The sequence below is a fragment of the Callithrix jacchus genome, chromosome 14, assembly GCF_049354715.1.
Source record: "Callithrix jacchus isolate 240 chromosome 14, calJac240_pri, whole genome shotgun sequence".
In the NCBI taxonomy this organism is placed as follows: domain Eukaryota; kingdom Metazoa; phylum Chordata; class Mammalia; order Primates; family Cebidae; genus Callithrix; species Callithrix jacchus.
In genome coordinates this window covers 21,387,312-21,408,457 of record NC_133515.1, presented here as the reverse complement: position 1 = coordinate 21,408,457, position 21,146 = coordinate 21,387,312, and the positions used below count along the sequence as shown (strand labels likewise).

The 21,146-nt window shown below is 36.9% G+C and overlaps 1 protein-coding gene across 2 annotated transcripts in view; it reads left to right on the top strand.

Moving 5' to 3' along the window:
* Positions 1–21,146, top strand: part of LOC100393583 (uncharacterized) — a 227,223-nt gene that overhangs the window by 146,543 nt on the left and 59,534 nt on the right. For both annotated transcript variants that reach the window (XM_078348925.1, XM_078348926.1), the window contains 11 exons: positions 1,007–1,035; positions 1,130–1,202; positions 2,313–2,338; positions 2,434–2,506; positions 5,970–5,998; positions 6,093–6,165; positions 7,817–7,845; positions 7,940–8,012; positions 10,491–10,561; positions 13,931–14,072; positions 18,732–18,773. In XM_078348925.1, the coding sequence (XP_078205051.1) occupies positions 1,007–1,035; positions 1,130–1,202; positions 2,313–2,338; positions 2,434–2,506; positions 5,970–5,998; positions 6,093–6,165; positions 7,817–7,845; positions 7,940–8,012; positions 10,491–10,561; positions 13,931–14,072; positions 18,732–18,773 (660 nt within the window). The remainder of the gene's footprint in view (positions 1–1,006; positions 1,036–1,129; positions 1,203–2,312; positions 2,339–2,433; positions 2,507–5,969; positions 5,999–6,092; positions 6,166–7,816; positions 7,846–7,939; positions 8,013–10,490; positions 10,562–13,930; positions 14,073–18,731; positions 18,774–21,146) is intronic.

Here is a 21,146-nt window from a genome sequence, read left to right as displayed (position 1 = left end):
TCATAGATACATATTTTGTTGATTTTAGTTATAAAAATGAGATAAACTTGAATATGAATACATTGGCTTGTTGTTCAAGGAATTAACTCTTGTAAAATAGCTATTTCATAAAAATTCTGTAGAGAATAACATGGTACTCCAGATAAGACTATTTAAGAAACAAAACTAATGTTGAATTCATCATTAGAATCCTAATAGGGTTATTTTTAACGACTGTTGGAGTGATTTTTGAATGTAAAATCTTATTAGTATCTAATGCTTGTAGTACTTTTACTTTGTAAAAGTATGTCAAAATTGATAATTGATGATACTTTTCATTAAGGTTTATACATTATATCTTTTTGCCATGGGTGGATGAAGAAAGTTTCAGAAGGCTCAACTACAGGATACAAGAAATGTAGACACATTATTATACCATATGGGTGTGAGAAATAATGAATCTTATCTGCTAGGATTCTCCAAACTTATATCGAAGCTGATCCATTTAGGACAGTTCCAATGAAGAGATGTGAAGTGTACGTTCAACTGAAGTGTCATCACAATTGTGTACTTTCTCGGTTATTGGGCAAGTTAAAGAGCATGATGAATGTTTGTAGCATAATGGTATAAATCCTTCTGATGTCTTGCATGAAAGATATGCTGGAATATGTACCACCTGCTTTGACACTGATTCTCAGGTGTATGAGTTGCTCCTCTGATTTTAGATCACATTGGTCCTCATCACTCGGCATATCCACATTGATATTGACACTGCTTTATTTGAGTTTTAGACACACGACAAATCATATCACATTTGACAGTGTAAGTGTATATATTTTGAAGACTGTACTCCTGTTTTCTTCAGTGTATTTCTGTCATGTTCCTGTCCCAAGACACAAAGTATAAAGTATCAAAGCCTACACTAATACAGGCAGTGGGATACAGCTTGATGGTAACACTGCATGAATGTACTGATAACTTTATCATATTTATATATGATTGATTATGTATCCCATTTGCTTTTCAGTGTCTTCTCAGAAACAACGTGCCTGGAAGGTAATTACTCTTTCATTTATATTTAAAAATGTTAACTATATAGTCTATCAAATATACATTACATATTGATTTCTTTATTTCTCATCCCATTCAGGCTCTGTTGAAAAGGAAAGTTTCTCTTTTGAATGTAGCCACAGGAACAGCAGATGGGCAAAAATCTGGAGCAGGTAATTTAGCAATACACATTTAATGTCATGATCACTCAAGATAGAACTTCCCCCCACCAAATAAATCAGCAGGGTGCTCATTGAAGCTACACATTTTGATTCAACAGGCCTGAGATTCTGCATTTGTAGTAAGTTCTCAGGTGATGCCGATGCTGCTGTTCCTAGGCCATGTTCCGATTAGTAAGATTATAGACTTCCCTACATTGACATTGGGAAGAAGAACCACTGGAGAGCAGTCAAGGCATAAGCAGCTCAGGGAACAGTATAAATTTTCTTTGATTTCATTAAGAGTATGTTTTCATCAAGAGTAGAAGGAGAAAGAGATTAAGTAATAGAAATTATAGTTATCAGATTGTATTGCTTAAGCCAGAGGAAAGATGTGATCATAATAAATGATAAACACTGTAGAATGAGAACTAGAGACCACTGATGTAGTAATTTTGTTTCTCATAATCAACATGTTAGGCCTTCTTGCTGTGAGTCAATGAATAAACTTTCAGATGGCTATACTAGAGGATACAAGAAATGTAAGGACATTATGACACCACAAATAAAGCATATTATATACTAGAATTCACCAAACATATATCTAAGCTGGTCATTCTGGGACACTTCCACTGAGGACTTGTAAAGCGTATATTCAACTAAAGTGTCATAGTCATTGTGTACTGCTCAATTATCAGGCAAGTAGAAGAGCATGATGAATATTTGTAGTATAATGGTATAAATCCTTCTGATGTCCAGCATGAAAAACATGCAATAGTGAGTAGACATTGATTCCCAGTTGTATGAGTTGCTCCTCTGATTTTAGATTACATTTTACATCATCACTTGGCATATCCACCTTTATAATGACACTTTTTTCTTGAAGTAATAGACGTGAAGAATAAGATTACATTTGAAATTGGAAGTGTATCTTTCATGAAAACTGTACTCCTGTTTTCTTCAGTGTGTTTCTGTCATGTTCCTGTCCCAAAACACAAAGTATAAAACATCTAAGTCAACACTAATACAGGCAGGAAAATACAGCTTGTTGCAAACACTTCATGAATGTATGGTTAACTTTATCGTATTTACTTATGATTGATTATGTATCCCTTTCTTTTCCAGAGTCTTCTCAGAAACTGGCCTTGAAGGTATTTGTACTCTCATTTATGTTTTGAACTATTAACTCTTATAGTCTATGAAATATACTTTTTGTACTGATTATTTTGTTTCAAATCCCATTTAGACTACAAGTGACGAGAAAGACTCTGTTGTGAATATAGCCACAGAAACAAAGGATGTACAAAAATCTGGGACAGGTAATTTTGCAATACATAGTTAATGTCATGTTCACTCTTGTCCAGGTTCCTCAGACCCCCCAGGCTTCTTGAAGTTCCTCAGACCCCTAGGCTTCTTGGTCTCATTTATTGCGGGGGGAAGGAGGCCCAGCCAAGGCAGTACAAGCCGTAGGCAGTGCCGCCCAGACACAGCCCCATGGTCACTCGGTACAGGATGTTGTCAACGACGCCGCCCTTCAGGTACAACGGGATGTCATCTTCCTCCTGGATGTGGGGATGTCTGATGAGAAAGGGGTGCCGGCTGCTCCTGTGGCTGATGTGCCGTGCCGCGCCGCGTCCAAGACCCCGCACCAGCAGCCGGGGGCGGGACCAGCCTGCCACAGACTCCGCCACGCCCCAATTTCTCCGGCCAGCAACCGGCTGGCCAGAGTGCGGCCTTCTGCTTTTTAAATTTAAACTGTTAGCAATGACAGAAACTTGGGTCCCTCTAAAGCCAGTGCCGCCTCGCTGAAGCCCTCTGGACCCCGTGGCCCTCCCCGGCTGAAGATCTCTGGACCCCGTGGCCCGCCCACCCCAGGCTCTCCCCCGGCTGAAGATCTCTGGACCCCGTGGCCCGCCCACCCCAGGCTCTCCCCTCTCTGAAGCTCTTTGGACCCCATGGCCCACCTGCCCCAGGCTTTCCCCTGGCTAAAGCTCTCTGGGCCCCGTGGCCCGCCTGCCCCAGGCTCTCCCCTGGCTGAAGCCCTCTGGACCCTGTGGCCCACCCAGGCTCTCCCCTGGCTGAAGATCTCTGGACCCCGTGGCCCACCTGCCCCAGTCTCTCCACTTTCCTGCTGCACAGGCCCCGACCTCCTCAGTCCTGAGTGTGCCCTGGGACCTGGGCTGGGGCAGACTAGTTAGAAAGAATTCACACGTGTGCCCTGAATTTTAGAAACGACCTCTCTCAACCAACCAACCAAAAGCAGAACTTCCCATCACCATCCCAGCTCCATCCTCCGCTCACAGCCTATCTTCCTGAGGGGTCAGAGGGTGGGGCTGCGCCAGGCGGGGGGGGGGGGGTGATTCTCCTCTCCCAGCATAGAATGAGCCCATCCCTGAGACGTGGGAGTCTAGCCCCTGCTCCCTGGTGGTGGCCCTCACCTGCTCCATGCCCACAGCAGCAAACAGCCCTGCGTGCAAGCCTGCGGAGGGAGGGTCCTTTGTTTCCCCTCCCCTTCCCATCTCAAGAGGCCTGAGAATTCTCTCCAAGGCAGAAGGGTTTGAATGCCAGTCAAGCGAGGGGAGACATTTCTCCCTTCTAAAAAAAAAGAGAGAGAGAGAGCCCAGACGCGGGCTCTTGTCTGCAGAGCTCCCACCCTCTGCAAGGCTGTTTTATGTCAATGAGAAAGTGGCAGCCTCCCAAGGCCCAGCCCTGGGCAGTAGGTCCTGGGCAGGCTCTCTGGGCTAGTGGGCCGTGGCTGGCATGACCCACAGGTTCACGCCGTATGTATCCCTGCCGGAAGGATTACCTCGGACCTGGCGCATAGTTTGCCAAGCTCTTGCTCCGCCTGCCGGCTCTGCGCTCCATTGGGCTCAAGTGCCTGGAACATCTCTTCTTCTTCAAGCTCATTGGGGACATGCCCATCGACACCTTCCTCATGGAGATGCTGGAAGCCCCACACCAAATGACTTAGGCCTGTGGGCCCATACTTCGTGCCCGCCCTTTCCGGCCACCCCGCCTGGACACAGCTGCTCTTCTCAGCCTGAGCCCTGTCCCTGCCCTTCTCTGCCTGGCCTGTTTGGACTTTGGGGCGCAACCTGTCACTACTCTGCCTAACAGATGTGTTGTCACCTCCTTAAAAAAAAATAGAAGAGAACTTCTCTTCCATGAAAAATTAGCGGAGGGCTCATTGAAGCTGCACATTCTGATTCAGCAGGCCTGAGATTCTGAATTTGTAGTAAGTTCTTAGTTGACGCTGGTGCTGCTGGTCCTTGACTATGATCTGAGTAGTAAGCTAACAGACTTCTTTACGTTGAAATTGGGAAGAAGAACCATTAAAGAGCATTTCAGGACATACCAGACTCGGGCAGCATAATTTTGCTTTAATTCTACAGCATGTTTTCTTCAAGAAGGAAAAAATGAAAAGATTTGAAATAACAGAAATTCTAAGTGTCAGATCATATTGCTAAAACCAGAAGGAAGAAGTGATCCTAATAATCCATAAACACTGGAGAAGGAGAATTAAAGAGACCACTGATGTAATAATTATTTTCCTCAAGGAAGAGAGATTGTGAGGCAAGAAGGAGGGAAAAGAAATTATTTATGTAATTTTGGGGTTTCTGCTGAGGAAACCTGAGTGAACTCACTTCAGATGCACTTAGAATATTTTCATAAAAGAAGATTTGATTTTTGGCTTCTCTAGGAACTACTGGAGGCAGGAAAGAGTGCTGGAAATGGGATGAACCACCCTGACTCATTCCTTTTCTATGTTACTATTAGGCATCAGAGATATATGTTTTGTTGATATTATTCAAATGGGATAAACATGAATATGCATACATTGGCTTTTTTTTTTCAAAGAGCTAACTTTTGGATAAAAAAGTAATTTATGGAAATGCTTTAGAGAGCAACATTATACTTCAAACCAGAACTTTTTCGAAATAAAAATAATGTTGAATTCATTAATTGACTCTTAAAATGGTTATTTCAATGAATATGGGAGTGATTTCTAAATGTAAAGCTTCCTCATATCTAATGCTTGTAGGAACTTTATTTTGTATAAGTATGTCAAATTTGATAATTTCTCATACTTTTTGATGAGGTTTATGTATTATGTCTTCTGGCCACGAATGGATGAAGAAACTTTCTGAAGGCTATACTAGAGGATGCCAGAAATGTAGTCACATTATTACACCACATGGATATGGGAAATAAAGCATATTATATAGTAGAATTCACCAAACATATATGTAAGTTGCTCAATTCAGGACACTTCCACTGAGAAGTTGTGAAGTGTACATTTGACTAAAGTGTCATTGTCATTTTGTACCTGCTCAATTATCAGGCAAGTCAAAGAGCATGATGAATATCTGTAGTATAATGGGATAAATCCTTCTGATGTCTTGCATGAAAAACATGCGGGAGCCTTTACCATCTGCTTTGACATTGATTCCCAGGTGTATGAGTTGCCTTTCTGATATTACATCACATTGGTCCTCATTACTCAGCATATCCACATTGATAATAACAAGTTTTTATTGTAGTAATAGAAATATGAAAAATATTATTACTTTTGAAATTGGAAGTTTATATTTCGTGAAGCCTTTGTATTTATTTTCTTCAGTGTATTTCTGTCATGATCCTGTTTCAAGACACCAAGTTTAAAACATCTAAGCATCCACTAATACAGGCAGAAGAATACAGCTTGGTGCTAACACTGCATGAATACATGGATGCCTTTATTATATTTACATATGATTGATTACATATCCCTTTTGATTTCAGTGTATTCTCAGAAACAGCTGGCCATAAAGGTAATTACACTCTCATTTATATTTTGAACTATTAATTGTATAGTCTATGAAATATATTTTATGTATTGATTATTTTGTTTTACATCCCATTCAGGCTGCAATTGACAAGAAAGATTCTGTTTCGAATATAGCCACAGAAATAAAGGATGGACAAAAATCTGAGACAGGTAATTTTGCAATACACATTTAATGTCATGTTTACTCAAGATAGAAGAGAATGACTTTTCCTCCAAATAAATCAGCAGGGGGCTTATTGAAGCTGTACATTCTGATTCAGCAGGCCTGAGATTTTTGGGAGCTGTTGGTGCTGCTGTTCCTTGGCCATGATCTAAATAGTAAGATGTAAGTAAGACTTTTCTACATTGTAATTGGAAAGAAGAACCATTAGAGAGCTCAGCAGGAGCATAATTTGCTTTACATCTACAGCTATGTTTTCATAAACAGGGAAAGGAGAAAGAGATGAAGTAAAAGAAATTGTAGGTGCCACATCGTATTGCTAGAACCAGACAGAAGAAGTGATCGTAATGACACATAAACACTGTAGAATGGGAACTAAAGAGATCACTGATGTAGTAGTTATTTTCCGCAAGGAAGAGGAAATGTGAGGAAGGAGGGGAAAAAAGAAATTATTTCTTTAATTTTGGGATGGATATCTGCTGAGGAAACCTGAATGAGCTCATTTCAGATTCATTTCCAATATTTACATATAAGAAGATTTGATTTTGGCTGCTTCAGGAATGACTTGAAGCAGGAAAAAGTGCTATAATTGGGATTAACCACCCTGACTTATTACTCTTCTGTGTTACTATTAGGCATCAGAAATACATGTTTTGTTGATTTTAGTTATACAAATTAGACAAATTTGAATATTAATATATTGTCCTCGCTGTTCAAGGAGCTATCTGTTGGATAAAATAGCTATTTAATAAAATTTCTTAGAGAATAATGTGATACTTGAAACAAGACTATTTTAGAAACAACAATAATTTTGAATTTATTAATTGACCCTTAAAATGGTTTTTTTCAATGAATATTGGAATGATTTTTGAATGTAAAAGCTTGTTAATAACTAATATTTGTAGGAGTTTTATTTTGTAAAAATATGTCAAAATCGATAATGATATTTTTCTTGAGGTTTTTATATTATACCTTGTTGTCATGAGTAGATGAAGAAACTTTCAGAAAGGCTAAACTACAGGATACAAGAAATGTAGGCACATTATTACACCACATGGGCATGAAAAATAATGAATATTATCTGCTAGGATTCACTAAACATATACCCAGGCTGATCAATTGAGGACATTTCCGCTGAAGAGTCGTGAGTGTACATTCATCCGAAGTGTCATTGTGATTGTGTATCTTTTCAGTTATCAGGCAAGTTAAAGAGCATGATGAATGTTTGTAGCATAATGGTATAAATTCTTCTGATGTCTTTTATGAAAGACATGCAGGAGTATGTACCACCTGCTTTGACACTGATTCTCAGGTGTATGAGTTGCTCCTCTGATTTTAGATCACATTGGTCCTCATCACTCGGCATATCCACATTGATATTGACACTGCTTTATTTGAGTTTTAGACACACGACAAATCATATCACATTTGACAGTGTAAGTGTATATATTTTGAAGACTGTACTCCTGTTTTCTTCAGTGTATTTCTGTCATGTTCCTGTCCCAAGACACAAAGTATAAAGTATCAAAGCCTACACTAATACAGGCAGTGGGATACAGCTTGATGGTAACACTGCATGAATGTACTGATAACTTTATCATATTTATATATGATTGATTATGTATCCCATTTGCTTTTCAGTGTCTTCTCAGAAACAACGTGCCTGGAAGGTAATTACTCTTTCATTTATATTTAAAAATGTTAACTATATAGTCTATCAAATATACATTACATATTGATTTCTTTATTTCTCATCCCATTCAGGCTCTGTTGAAAAGGAAAGTTTCTCTTTTGAATGTAGCCACAGGAACAGCAGATGGGCAAAAATCTGGAGCAGGTAATTTAACAATACACATTTAATGTCATGATCACTCAAGATAGAACTTCCCCCCCCAAATAAATTAGCAGGGTGCTCATTGAAGCTACACATTTTGATTCAACAGGCCTGAGATTCACCAAACATATATCCAAACTGCTCAATTCAGGACACTTCCACTGAAGAGATGTGAAGTGTACATTCAACTGAGGTGTCTTTGTAATTGTATACCTTCTCAGTTATCGGGCTATTGTGGGAAGTGCTGCAATAAACACCTTAGGGCAGATTTCCCTTTCATAATACTGATTTCCTTGCTTTTGAGTCTTACCTAGCAATGGGATTGTTGGATCCAGTGGGTAGTTGTATTTTTAATTTCTTGAGGACTCTCTATACTGTTCTCCATAGTGGCTGTACTAATTCACAATGCCACCTATGGTGTACAAGGGTTCTGCTTTCTCCACATCCTCACCACATCCTCACCAGCATTTCTTAATGCCTGTCATTTGGATAAAAATCATTTTAACTGAGGTGAGAAGATACCTCATTGTAACTTTGATTTGCGTTTCTGTGATGATTAGAGATGCTGAGAACCTTTCCATATACCTGTTTGCCATCTGATAGCAGTTCAAAACATAACAAAGTCAAAGCAAAAGTATCATCTTTCTGTTATTTCTGAGCATCATTCTAGCCAGAGAGAAAGGAACAAAAATTTAGGAAATAGAAATTATACATGTAAGATACTACTGTTAAATAAAGAGGAAAGAAGGAGTGGGAATAATTCATGAAAGTTATATAGAAGTTTTGATATTAATCAAATTAAATGCATTTGAACTAAGAAACTTTGATTTTATTAAGAAGCCTATTTTTTAAAAAAATCACAATTCCATGAAAGTACCTTAGAGATAAGCATGATATATCAAATCAAATTAATTTTAGAAACAAAAAGTTATTTGAATAACAAAGCTGATATATTCAGTGAATATTGCAATGATTATAAAGTATGAAAAGTTAATAAGTCTGTGAAAATTAAATTTTTCATTTTTTACTATTATTTACACATTGAAAGCTTATTATACACTATTTTGATCTTCTTAAAAATCTTCCTGCATGAATGGATCAAGAAACTTTTTGACAGGGCCAAAGTATAGGATATGAGCAATGTAGACATAGTGGTAGACCACCTGAGAATGAAAAAAAAATGAATAGTTCTATTTTTATTCTGTCTAAGCTGATTAATTTTAAACAGTTTCTTTGATGAGAAATAAATTATATATTTATTGGAAGTGTCCTCACAATTTTGTACTTCCTAAATAATAGGGAAAATAGTTGAAAATAATAAGTGCTTGTAGCATAATGGTATAATTGAACCTCATGTATTGCATTAAAACAGGCCATAGCATCCTCCCATCAGCTTTGACACTTATTCTCTCAGAATCATGATTTACTATTCTTATTAAAGGTCATTTTTCTCATTATCAGTCAGGATGTTTACATTGGAATAGATACACTCTTCTATTTTAATTATAGTTAGTTGAGACATAATCTCACTTTTGAAATCTTAAGTATATATATTTTAAAACCTATATTAAATAAAACTGTTGATCTGAGGAAAGATAGCCAGAATCAAGGAAGACTTCACATAGCTGTCTGAGTCTTTCATCTTTTTTTTTTTTTTTTTTTTTTGAGACGGAGTTTTGCTCTTGTTACCCAGGCTGGAGTGCAATGGCGCGATCTCGGCTCACTGCAACCTCCGCCTCCTGGGTTCAAGCAATTCTCCTGCCTCAGCCTCCCGAGTAGCTGGGACTACAGGCGCGCACCACCATGCCCAGCTAAGTTTTTGTATTTTTAGGAGAGATGGGGTTTCACCTTGTTGACCAGGATGGTCTCGATCTCTTGACCTCGTGATCCACCTGCCTCGGCCTCCCAAAGTGCTGGGATTACAGGCGTGAGCCACCGCACCTGGCCCGAGTCTTTCATCTTTTAAGAAAGATTAAAGAAATTCGTCAGAATAGTTGAGGAAAATATTTAGTATAAAAAGAAGAGACTGCACATTGATGAAAGTGTAAACAGTAGCAGTCATTTCGGAAATCATCAATAATGAACAGCAGGCTCAGTGTGTTGTTACAAAGGTACTATTATTGTGAAGTAAAGAGCAGTGTACTGTTACTTTATCTGTTTCTATTGGATTTTTACCTTTTGTTTTATTTCTGATGGTACTGTTCATTGATGTTGGGCGGATGAATTTCCAAGTGAATCTTTGGCCATGTTTATATGGCTCCAACCTGTTGACATCTCGTGCCTCCCCAAGTGGTTTGCTGAAGTTTTGGAGGATTAAAAGCATTTCTTAAAGAAGTAAATACTATACTAAAGATTAAGCTTCATTTAAACTCTCAACTTATAAAATAAAAATTTTATTTTCTATTTTTAGAAAGACTATGGCTTTTATCTAAATGTTCTATATAGCTCATTTTAACTAAATATATATATATTTTTTAACAGAACAAGACTTAGAAATGGCATCAGAGGGAGAGCAAAAGAAGCTTGAAGAATATGAAAATAACCAGGCATGGGTATGTAAAAACTTTAAATCAAATATCTGGTTTAATCTTGTTTTCCTGGCTTTGGTAATACAGCATATTCCAAGTGAATTTACTTTGGATTAGCCTTTTAGTATCAGTTAATTATAATTTAATATTCCATTTAAAAAACATTTTAACGAGTTATAAAACTCAAAATAGTGTTGGACTCTATAGTAACTTATATCTAATCGTTACTCTTGGAATTGAGTTTAAAAGTTCCTGATATTGTTTGCACTTCTATTTTTATAACTTCCTATTATAATAAAGAACGTACATCAAATATTGAATTGCAATTTGAAGCAATAGAAATTATGAACAATTTAACACTGATGCTCACTTTATTGGATTCTAAAGGAGTCATTCTTTCTAGTGGTTCAAACTTTGCAGTTTTTTTTTTTTGCCAGTCATACCAAAGTTAAGAATTTATTTTCCCTTGTGATCTCCGACTTTAGTTACTATGTTCAGGAAGAGAATGGATCACAAAGTCAACTCAACTCTCTGTCAAGAGAATCATATCTTGCAGAATGGCATCTTTGGCATTAGATGTACTATCACTTCCTGATGTATTTCAATATAGGAAATCTGTAAATATTATTAAATGTATTAAATCCACTGTCATTAGTGGACCTTACAACTTAAGCCTATAATCTATATAAATATATAACACTGTCAATCATATTACAATTCATAATTAGCATTAAAATGTAAGAATTTGCTTTTCTTACTGACTGGTGTTGATTTTGGCTCCTAATAATTTAGTAATGTTTGGAAAAACACTCAAGTGTACACTGTAGGTAAAGGGATAAAATATTTTTAAGTGGTGGTGCTTTTGTAGTACCACAGGTCATCTCCTAATTCAGTTTTGGTAAATTTAACACATAATGAATCAGTTGGAGCCAGCAGTTTCCAACTCCCTGGAGGTCACCTGGAGTTTGGTGAGAGCTGGGAAGAATGTGCTCAAAGGGAAACCTGGGAAGAAGCAGTTCTTCACCTGAAAAATGTTCGCTTTGCGTCAGTTGTGAATTCTTTCGTTGAGAAGGAGAATTAACATTGTGTTACTATATTAATGAAAAGAGAAGTGGATGTGACTCATGATTCAGAACCAAAGAATGTAGAGCCTGAAAAAAAAAATGAAAGTTGGGAGTGGGTTCCTTGGGAAGAATTTCCTCCTCTAGACCAGCTTTTCTGGGGACTACGTTGTGTAAAACAACAAGGCTATGTCCATTTAAAGAAGATCTGAACCATCTGGTAGGATACAAAGGAAATCATCTCTAGGGGGCAGAGAAGATTGCTTGATTTTCTTTCAAAAGACAAAAATAAGGTCTGGTTAGGGAATGAAAACTATCTACATTTCAGAAGAACTCCATTTTATTTAAAAAAGTTCTTGCAATTGCCAGTTTATTTGCAGTCTCTTAATGTACCTGCCACCCTTTCAGCCAGTACTTTACAAAATTTCTCTGAAATATGCCATTGAATTGTATTCCAGACACAGAATATATGATAAATACTGATATATTATGGGTAATCTGCTTTCCATATTTATCTATGATATTTATCATGCAACTTGTCATTACTAGCTTGCATGGAGTAGGAGGCAGTTGGATTTGCCTTAGTGCTTCTGTTCAAATAGAGACTCAAAGTTGAATATTGTAGTTTCAATTCAAACACAGTATGCCTGTTGCAAAATTTACTAAGTTTGTTGCTCTACCTCTTTTATTAAAGAAATGGTGGGAGAGGGTACTATATTGTGACAGTCTTTGCAACTTACAGGGAATAGGTCAGGCCATTTGGCTTCTAATTGAGAACCTAAACCAAGAGAAGTGAGACAAACCATCTAATATCTGTATCCTACTATTAACAAACTGTGTGATGTTGGATTTCTCACTTATTCTCTCTGAGGTCCAGGGTCCTTATATGTAAAATGAGGAAATTATCTAGAGCAGTTGTTCTCAAAGTGTGGTCTAGGTAGCCTCAAGAGCCTTTCAATGGTATTCTAGGTCAAAGCTATTTTTATAATACTAAGACATCATTTCATCATTTATTGTTTTCTTTTTTTTTATTTGAGGAGTCTTGCTCTGTTGCGCAGGCTGGAGTACAGTGGCACAATCTCAGCTCCCTGCAGCCTCCGCCTCCTGGGTTCAAGCAGTTCTCCTACCTCAGCTTCCCAAGTAGCTGGGATTACAGGTGCCCACCAACACACCTGGCTAATTTTTGAATTTTTAGCAGAAACTGGGTTTCACCATCTTGGCCAAGCTGATCTGAAATGTCTGAGCTCAAAGTGATCTGCCCACCTCAGCCTCCCAAAGTGGTGGGATTACAGGTGTAAGCCACCACACCTGGCCATCATTTATCTTTTTCACTCTCATTTTTTTTCATGAGTGTGTAGAGGTATGATATTTTAACAGGTTGAATGCAAAAGCAGATATGAGATTCTAGCTTTTGTCTGTCATCAGACGTTAAAGAGATTTGGAAAAATGTAAAGCAGTAGTACTCTTCTCACTAGTGAATTTTTGTTGTTGTTGGTTAGAAAAATGGTTATTTTAAGTGGGTTTTAATATGTGAAATAAAGAAAAGTAGCTGTTTTTCAAAAATGTTGTTTATGTGTTAACACATATTGGGTTTTTGTTACTTGTAAATGATTAATAACAATTTTAAGAAAAAAAGTCATAGTGTTTTTGTTGTTACAAACACAACGATACAAAACCAATACAGAATTTGTTCCAGAAGCCATTATATGACAACTGTAGTGCAAAAAGGTATAAAAGCATAAAACTTTAACTAGAGAATGTGCATTATTCTCCACCACATGGTGACAGAACATCACCAGTATGTCTAGAAGTGGAATTAAGTGATACATGCAAAGATTTAAGAATGAGGTAAGCATATTACAAGTAAAGTAGAATTCCTGGCTTTGGAGGAAGTTCAATTTCAAAAAGACTTAGAGGGTCGCTTGATGCTGCGCTTTTTTCTCTTCACCAATTATTTGATCCATTTGAATTTTTTATTTATGAAAATATCTTGTGTAAAATGAGGTTATCTAAATACTTACTGTATGTAGAAATTGATTGTTTCTGCAGTTGAAATGATACAAGTTCAGGAAGACATTATACTAATCCTTGTTCCTTAACTAACGCAAGTCTCTCTGTCAGTTTTCTAAATGGAATAGGGACCGGGAAACTAATTTATCTATATACCATGTGGCTTTCTGAACAAGTGTCAACATAAAGGAAATTGCTAAAAAAAGAAAAGTACAGAACTAGTACCTGTGTTTGTGTAGTTGAATAATTCCCACTTCTGTACATTTAGTATATGCTATAACTATTTGGGGGACATTTTGAAACAGTGTTATTTATTTTGCAGATGAAAAACCAAATACATTTTAGGGATGACCTTGATGACACAATTCAGTCATCTCAAATAGCCTCAGAGGATGATGACTCGCTTTCCTCTAATTGTAAGAAAGTTATATTACTCATTGATCGACATGGAATGCAGTGTAAAGGTAGGATAATGCATAAATATAAGACTTTTTTCTGTTCTATGTATGCACACAATGCTTACCACTGTACCATAGAGTGCTGATATGTTTTGAGAATGTTCATCTCAGAAATATGCCTTAAGAATGAGAACTACTGTATCTTGTACACTCTCAGCCAAAGAGCTATGATCATTTCACTGTACCTTTATCAGTGTGAATGGCACTCCTAATCTGTTTGTTTACTCTGCTTCTCTTGTGTGCTTTTACCCATTTATTTACCCATGGTCAGGTTATCGTTTCCTCCCACCTGAAATACTGTGGTAACCTTATAACTGTCCTTCCTACGATTCCACCTTCCAAAACCATGGCCTGTTCTGCAACCATAATTATATAGTTGTGAAAAAATCAATACTGATCATGTTACCTGCTTGCTGAAAACTCAGCTGCCACTTACTGCAATAAGGTACAGATCTCAGTCCTCTAGCTTTACACTGCATCATTGCATTCTCTTCTCAGTGTCAGAGTCAGTGCCTTAGGTGTTTGCTCCTGTAATCAGTAGCTTTAGTGTGATATAATTGATATGTGATAAAGTGCACACATGTAAAAGGTACCATTTGATAAGTTTTAACCGATGTATACACTTGTCAAACTCATTACCATCATCAAGATGGTTAATATATATCCATCACCCACTAAAGTCTCCTCACGCCTCTTTATATTCCTGTTTTTAAAAACTGCAAAATGGTTTTCCAAAATATTTGTACTATTTTCCCTTCTCGTCAGCAGCAAATGACAATTCTGCTTGCCATGTTGTGACACTACTGCTGTATTTATTTATTTTTTTAATTTTAGCCATTCTGATGAGTGTGTATTATGTATATTATTATGGCTTTAATGTACATAATCCTCACGACTAAAAATGTTGAACATCTTTCCATGTGTTTATTTGCCATCTGTACATCTTCTTTGGTGAACTGTCTTTTCAAATCTTTTGCCATTTAAAAAATGAGGTTGATGTTTTCTTACTTGTTTAATTTTAGTAATTCTGTACGTGTTTGGATACTGTTACTTTTTAGCTACTTTTTTATAAGGATATTTTTCCAGTTTTGGGGTTGACTTTTCACTCACTTTGTAGTATCTTTTGAAGAGCAGAAGTTTTAATCGTGGTGAAGTCCAATTTAATTGTTGAATTACAGATTTTGCATTTTGTGTAATATGTAAAAAATGTTTGCCTAGCGCAAGGTAACAAAGATTTTTTCCTATGGTTTATTCTAGAAATTTTATAGACTTAGGTCTTGTATGTAAATCTGTGCTCCATTTTCAGTTTCCTTTTGCAGATGAAGTAAGGTATGGATTCAAGTTCACTTTTTGGATATGAACATCCACTTGTTCTAGCACCATATGTTGAAAAGGCTACCCTTGCTCCACTGCATTGCCATCCTGCTTTTGTCAAACATAAGCTGGTTGCATATGTGTTATCTATTTCTGGACTCTCTATTGAGTTTTATTAATTTTCAGATGATCCTCAAATTGTGGTAAACCCATTGTAAAGTCAATAGTCAAACCACCTTAAGTTGTGGATTGTCTGTATTTGACTTTCTTTATACAAGTTGAGCATCACTTATTTAAATATCCCAAATCTGAAATACTCTAAAACCCAAAACTTTTTGATTGCCAACATGGATGCCACAGTGGAAAAATTCCACATCTGACCTCATGTATACAAATGTTGTTTCATGCCCCAAATCGTTAAAAGTCATGTTTAAAATTACCTTCAGTCTTTGTGTATAAGGTATATATGAAAAATAAGTGTATTTTGTGTTTAGATTTGGGTCCTATCCACAAGATATCTCACCATGCTTATGCAAATATTCCAAAATCCAAAATCTGAAAAACTTCTAGTCCCAAACATTTTGAATAAGGGATACTCAACCTGTACCTGTGGCATACTGTTTTGGTTACTGTTGATTCAGTAATTCCTGAAATGATTCTTCTAATTTAGCTCTGTTTTGACAATGCTAGATCCTTTGCATTTTCACATGAACTTCAGAATCAGCTTATCAATAAAATAAAGACTGCTTGCTTGTTGGAAATTAGGTTGGGGTTATGTCATATTTATAGATTAATTTGGGGAGAATTGACATCTTAACAATAGTGAATCTACTCAATAAAGTGTGTGTCTGCTTTTATAGAGGTAATATTTAATTTTCTCAGTAATTTTTAGTTTTTATAGGTCATTCCATATTTTATCAGATTTAACTGTATTTCATTTTTTATGAAGTTGTAAATTATATTTTAGTTAGTGTAGATGTATTTGACTTTACACAGGTTAAGCAACGCTAATCTAAACATACATTTTTTATAAAACTCTAAAAATGTTTTAAATTTTTGATTTGATGGTTTATTGCTAGCATATAGAAATACAGTTGATTTTTCTATGTTGAATTTGTATCCTTCAATCTTGTTAAACTCACTTATTAGTTCTGGCACATTCTTGGTAGATTTGATCAGGTTTTCTACATAGACAAAAGGTTGTCAAACCTTTCTCAAACTACCCTCTTACTAAGAATGGTAAATATTTTAGACTTGTGTCAAAGGGGTCTATTTTGCAGCTGATAAACTCTGCCATTGTGGTATGAGAGCAGCCATAGAGCATCTATAAATTAATGAATACAGCTGGGTTCCAATAAAAGTTTATTGACACAGACAAGAAGCTGGCCCACAGGTTGGGGTTTACCCATACCTATTGTATGGCCATGGATGTGTATAAAGACAATTTTCTTTCTTTTTTTTAAGCCTGGATGCCTCTTATTTCTTTTTCTTTTCTGACTGCATTAACTGGAATCTTCAGAAAGATGCTACCTACAAGTAGTGACAGCAGACATTCCTGTGTTGTTCCTCATCTAACGGGAAATGCATTCCATTTTTCACTATGCTGCATGTTAGCTTTAGATTCATCATAGGTGTTGCTTATCATGCTGAAGAAGTTCCCTTGGATTCTTATGTTCCTGAGAGTTTTTCTGCTTTAAAACATCGAGAGTGAATTTTATCAGATGCCTCTATCTGTTGGAGTGATCCTATGGGTCTTTACTTTTACTTTGTTATATGGTAAATAATTATGATGTTTTGATGTTAAGCCAACCCTGCATTTCTAGGATAAACCTCATTTGTTTATGATGTATTATCTTTTTATTATACTGTTGGATTCAATTTACTAAAGTCTCATTTAGAATTTATTATAAAGATTTTTATTTTTTAGACCATTTTTATGTTCCCAGCAAAATTGAGAGGAAATTTCAGACATTTTTTGTATACCCCCACCCCAACACATATGTAGCCTCCCTCATTACCAGTATCCTTCACCATAGTGGTAGTTGCTATGATAGATGAGCCTAAATTGACATATCACAATTACTCAAAGCCCATAATTTGCATTGGGGTTCATGCTTGGTACTGTACATATGTGGGCTTGGACAAAGGTACAATCCTCTGCACTCTGCCTACGTATCCTTTCCTGCCATCCCTCACCCTTTGGCACATTTTTACTTTTTTTTTTTGAGATAGTTTCCCTGTTGTTACCCAGACTGGAGTGCAATGGCATGATCTCGGCTCACCACAACCTCCGCCTTCTGGGTTCAAGCAATTCTCCTGCCTCAGCCTCCGGAGTAGCTGGACTACAGGTGCGCACCGCCATGCCCAACTAATTTTTGTATTTTTAGTAGACGGGGTTTCACCTTGTTGACCAGGATGGTCTCGATCTCTTGACCTCGTGATCCACCTGCCTCAGCCTCCCAAAGTGCTGGGATTACAGGCGTGAGCCACCGCGCCCGGCTGGCACTTTTTTACTTTATCCATAGTTTTGCCTTTTCCTGAGTATCATACAGTTGGAATCATACATTAAGTAGCCTTTCCAGATTAGCTTATGTCAATAGGTAATATGCATTAAAGTTTCCTTCACATATATTCATAGATTGATTGCTCATTTCTTTTTTGCATGAAGTGATATTCCACTGTGTATGGCTGTTTACCCAGAGTTTATTCACTCAGCTATTGGAGGATGTCTTATTTGCATCACAAATTGGTTGAAGTTTTACATTCATGTTCATGAGGGAATTTGCTCATTGGTAATACCGTTTTCTGGTTTTGGTTCAGAGTAAAGCTAACATTACAGACTGAGTTGAGATACACTACTCTCTGTTTTTTTGTTTGTTTGTTTTTTGTTGTTGTTTTCTTTGGTGGGGGTAGTTTTTGTACAGTTGTATTATTTTCTTCCAGAAATGTTTTGAGAATTCACTAGCATAGTTAGCTAGGTCTGAAGTTTTCTTTTAGGAAGGTTTTCAGTTATAACTTAACTTTCATTTATAGATATGGAAAATTCAGGTTATCTACTGCTTCTTGATTGAGATTTGCTAATTTTCATTTTTAAAGAAATTTATTAATTTTATCTAAGTTGCCATGTTTATTTACATAGAAATTATAATATTGTTAAAAGTTTACTATCTATAGAATCTGTAATAATGTCACATTATTTCTGAAATTAATAATTTGTTTTATTTCTTTTTTCTGAGCAGCCTGGCTAAATGGAGTTTTATCACATTTATTGATCTCCTCAAAGTGTTTTGTGTTGTTGACTTTCTCTATTGTTTCTTCTTTTTTTTTTTTGTATTTTTTATTGCATTTTAGGTTTTGGGGTACATGAGCAGAACATGCAAGACAGCTGCGTAGGTACACACATGGCAGTGTGTTTTGCTTCCTTTCTCTCCTTCACCCATATTTGGCATCTCTCCCCAGGCTATCCCTCCCCACCTCCCTCTCCCACTGGCCCTCCCCTCTTCCCCCCAGTAGACCCCAGTGTTTAGTACTCCCCTCCCTGTGTCCATGTGTTCTCATTTTTCATCACCCGCCTATGAGTGAGAATATGTGGTGTTTCATTTTCTGTTCTTGTTTCAGTTTGCTGAGGATGATGTTCTCCAGATTCATCCATGTCCCTACAAACGACACAAACTCATCATTTCTGATTGCTGCATAATATTCCATGGTGTATATGTGCCACATTTTTCCAATCCAGTCTATCATCAATGGGCATTTGGGTTGATTCCAGGTCTTTGCTATTGTAAACAGTGCTGCAATGAACATTCGTGTACATGTGTCCGTATAGTAGAACGATTTATAGTCTTTTGGATATATACCCAGTAATGGGATTGCTGGGTCAAATGGAATTTCTATTTCTAAGGCCTTGAGGAATCGCCACACTGTCTTCCACAATGGTTGAACCAATTTACACTCCCACCAACAGTGTAAAAGTGTTCCTTTTTCTCCACATCCTCTCCAGCATCTGTTGTCTCCAGATTTTTTAATGATCGCCATTCTAACTGGCGTGAGATGGTATCTCAATGTGGTTTTGATTTGCATCTCTCTGATGACCAGTGACGATGAGCGTTTTTTCATATGATTGTTGGCCTCATATATGTCTTCTTTCGTAAAGTGTCTGTTCATATCCTTTGCCCACTTTTGAATGGGCTTGTTTGTTTTTTTCCTGTAAATCCGTTTGAGTTCTTTGTAAATTCAGCCCTTTGTCAGATGGGTAAACTGCAAAAATTTTTTCCCATTCTGTTGGTTGCCGATCCACTCTAGTGACTGTTTCTTTTGCCGTGCAGAAGCTGTGGAGTTTCATTAGGTCCCATTTGTCTATTTTGGCTTTTGTTGCCAATGCTTTTGGTGTTTTGTTCATGAAGTCCTTGCCTACTCCTATGTCCTGGATAGTTTTGCCTAAATTTCCTTCTAGGGTTTTTATCGTGCCAGGTCTTATGTTTAAGTCTTTAATCCATCTGGATCTATTGTTTCTTCTGAAGCCAACAGTATAACATAATACCATAGATTGAGTCAAACAATGGAAGTTGATTTCTCGCAGTTGTGGGGTCTGTAAAGTCCAAGATCAAGATGCGTTGGATTTGGTGTATGGCTAGGGACCACATCCTGGTTCACAGATGCATTCTTTTTCTCTCTGTCTTCACTTGGCAGAAGGAGTGAAGGAGCACTGGGGTCTGCTGTATAAGAGCACTAATCCCATTCATGAGGGCTTGGCTCTCATGACCTAACTACGTATAAAAATCCCACCTTCTAATACCATCCCATCTGTAATTGGCTTTCAGGATATAAATTTTGGGGAACACAAACATTCAGACCTTAGCAGATGTTTATTATTTCCTTTTCTCTGCTTGCTTTGGGTTTAATTCGCTCTTCTTTTATCTAGTTGCTTAAGGTAGAAGTCAGGGTCATTGATTTGAGACTCTTCTAATATAGACATTCAGCAGTGCTAAAATTTGTATTCAAGTACAGTTGTAGCTGCATTCCACGAATTCTGACACATTGTATTTTCGTTTTTATTCAGTTCAGAATATTTTCTAATTTCTCTTTTCATTACCTCTTTGACCCAGGATTATTTTCTGCTTTAAATCATTGAGAGTGAATTTTATCAGATGCCTCTATCAGTTGGAGTGATCCTATGGGCCTTTACTTTTACTTTGTTATATGGTAAATAATTATGATGTTTTGATCTTAAGCCAACCCTGCATTTCTAGGATAAACCTCATTTGTTTATGATGTATTATCTTTTTATTATACTTAGTTTCAAATATTTGAGTTATTTTTCTTATTGGTCTTTAATCTGGTTGATTTGTGGTCAGGGCATATACTTTGTATGACTTCAGTCCTTCTGACTCAGTCCTTTAACCGAGAATTATGGCATGGCCTAAAATATAGTCTATTTGGTAAGTGCTCCATTGGTACTTGAAAAGCATAGAGTTCAAGTCTGTTTATTTTTGCTGATTTTCTGCCTTCTTGTTCTACCACTTAGTGAGTAAAGGGTATTGAAACCTCAGATTACTTAGAAATTGTCTATTTCTTTTTGTAGTTCTATCCACTTTGGCCTCATATATTTTGAAGCTGGCTTGTTTTTAGGGGCCTAAACACTTAGGATTGTTAGGTTTTCCTCATTAACTGATCCTTTTACTATTGTGAGGTGACCTTTTGTTATTTATTGCTGGATTTTTTTTTTTTTTTTCTGTGAAATCTACTTTGCTATTAATACAGCCACTC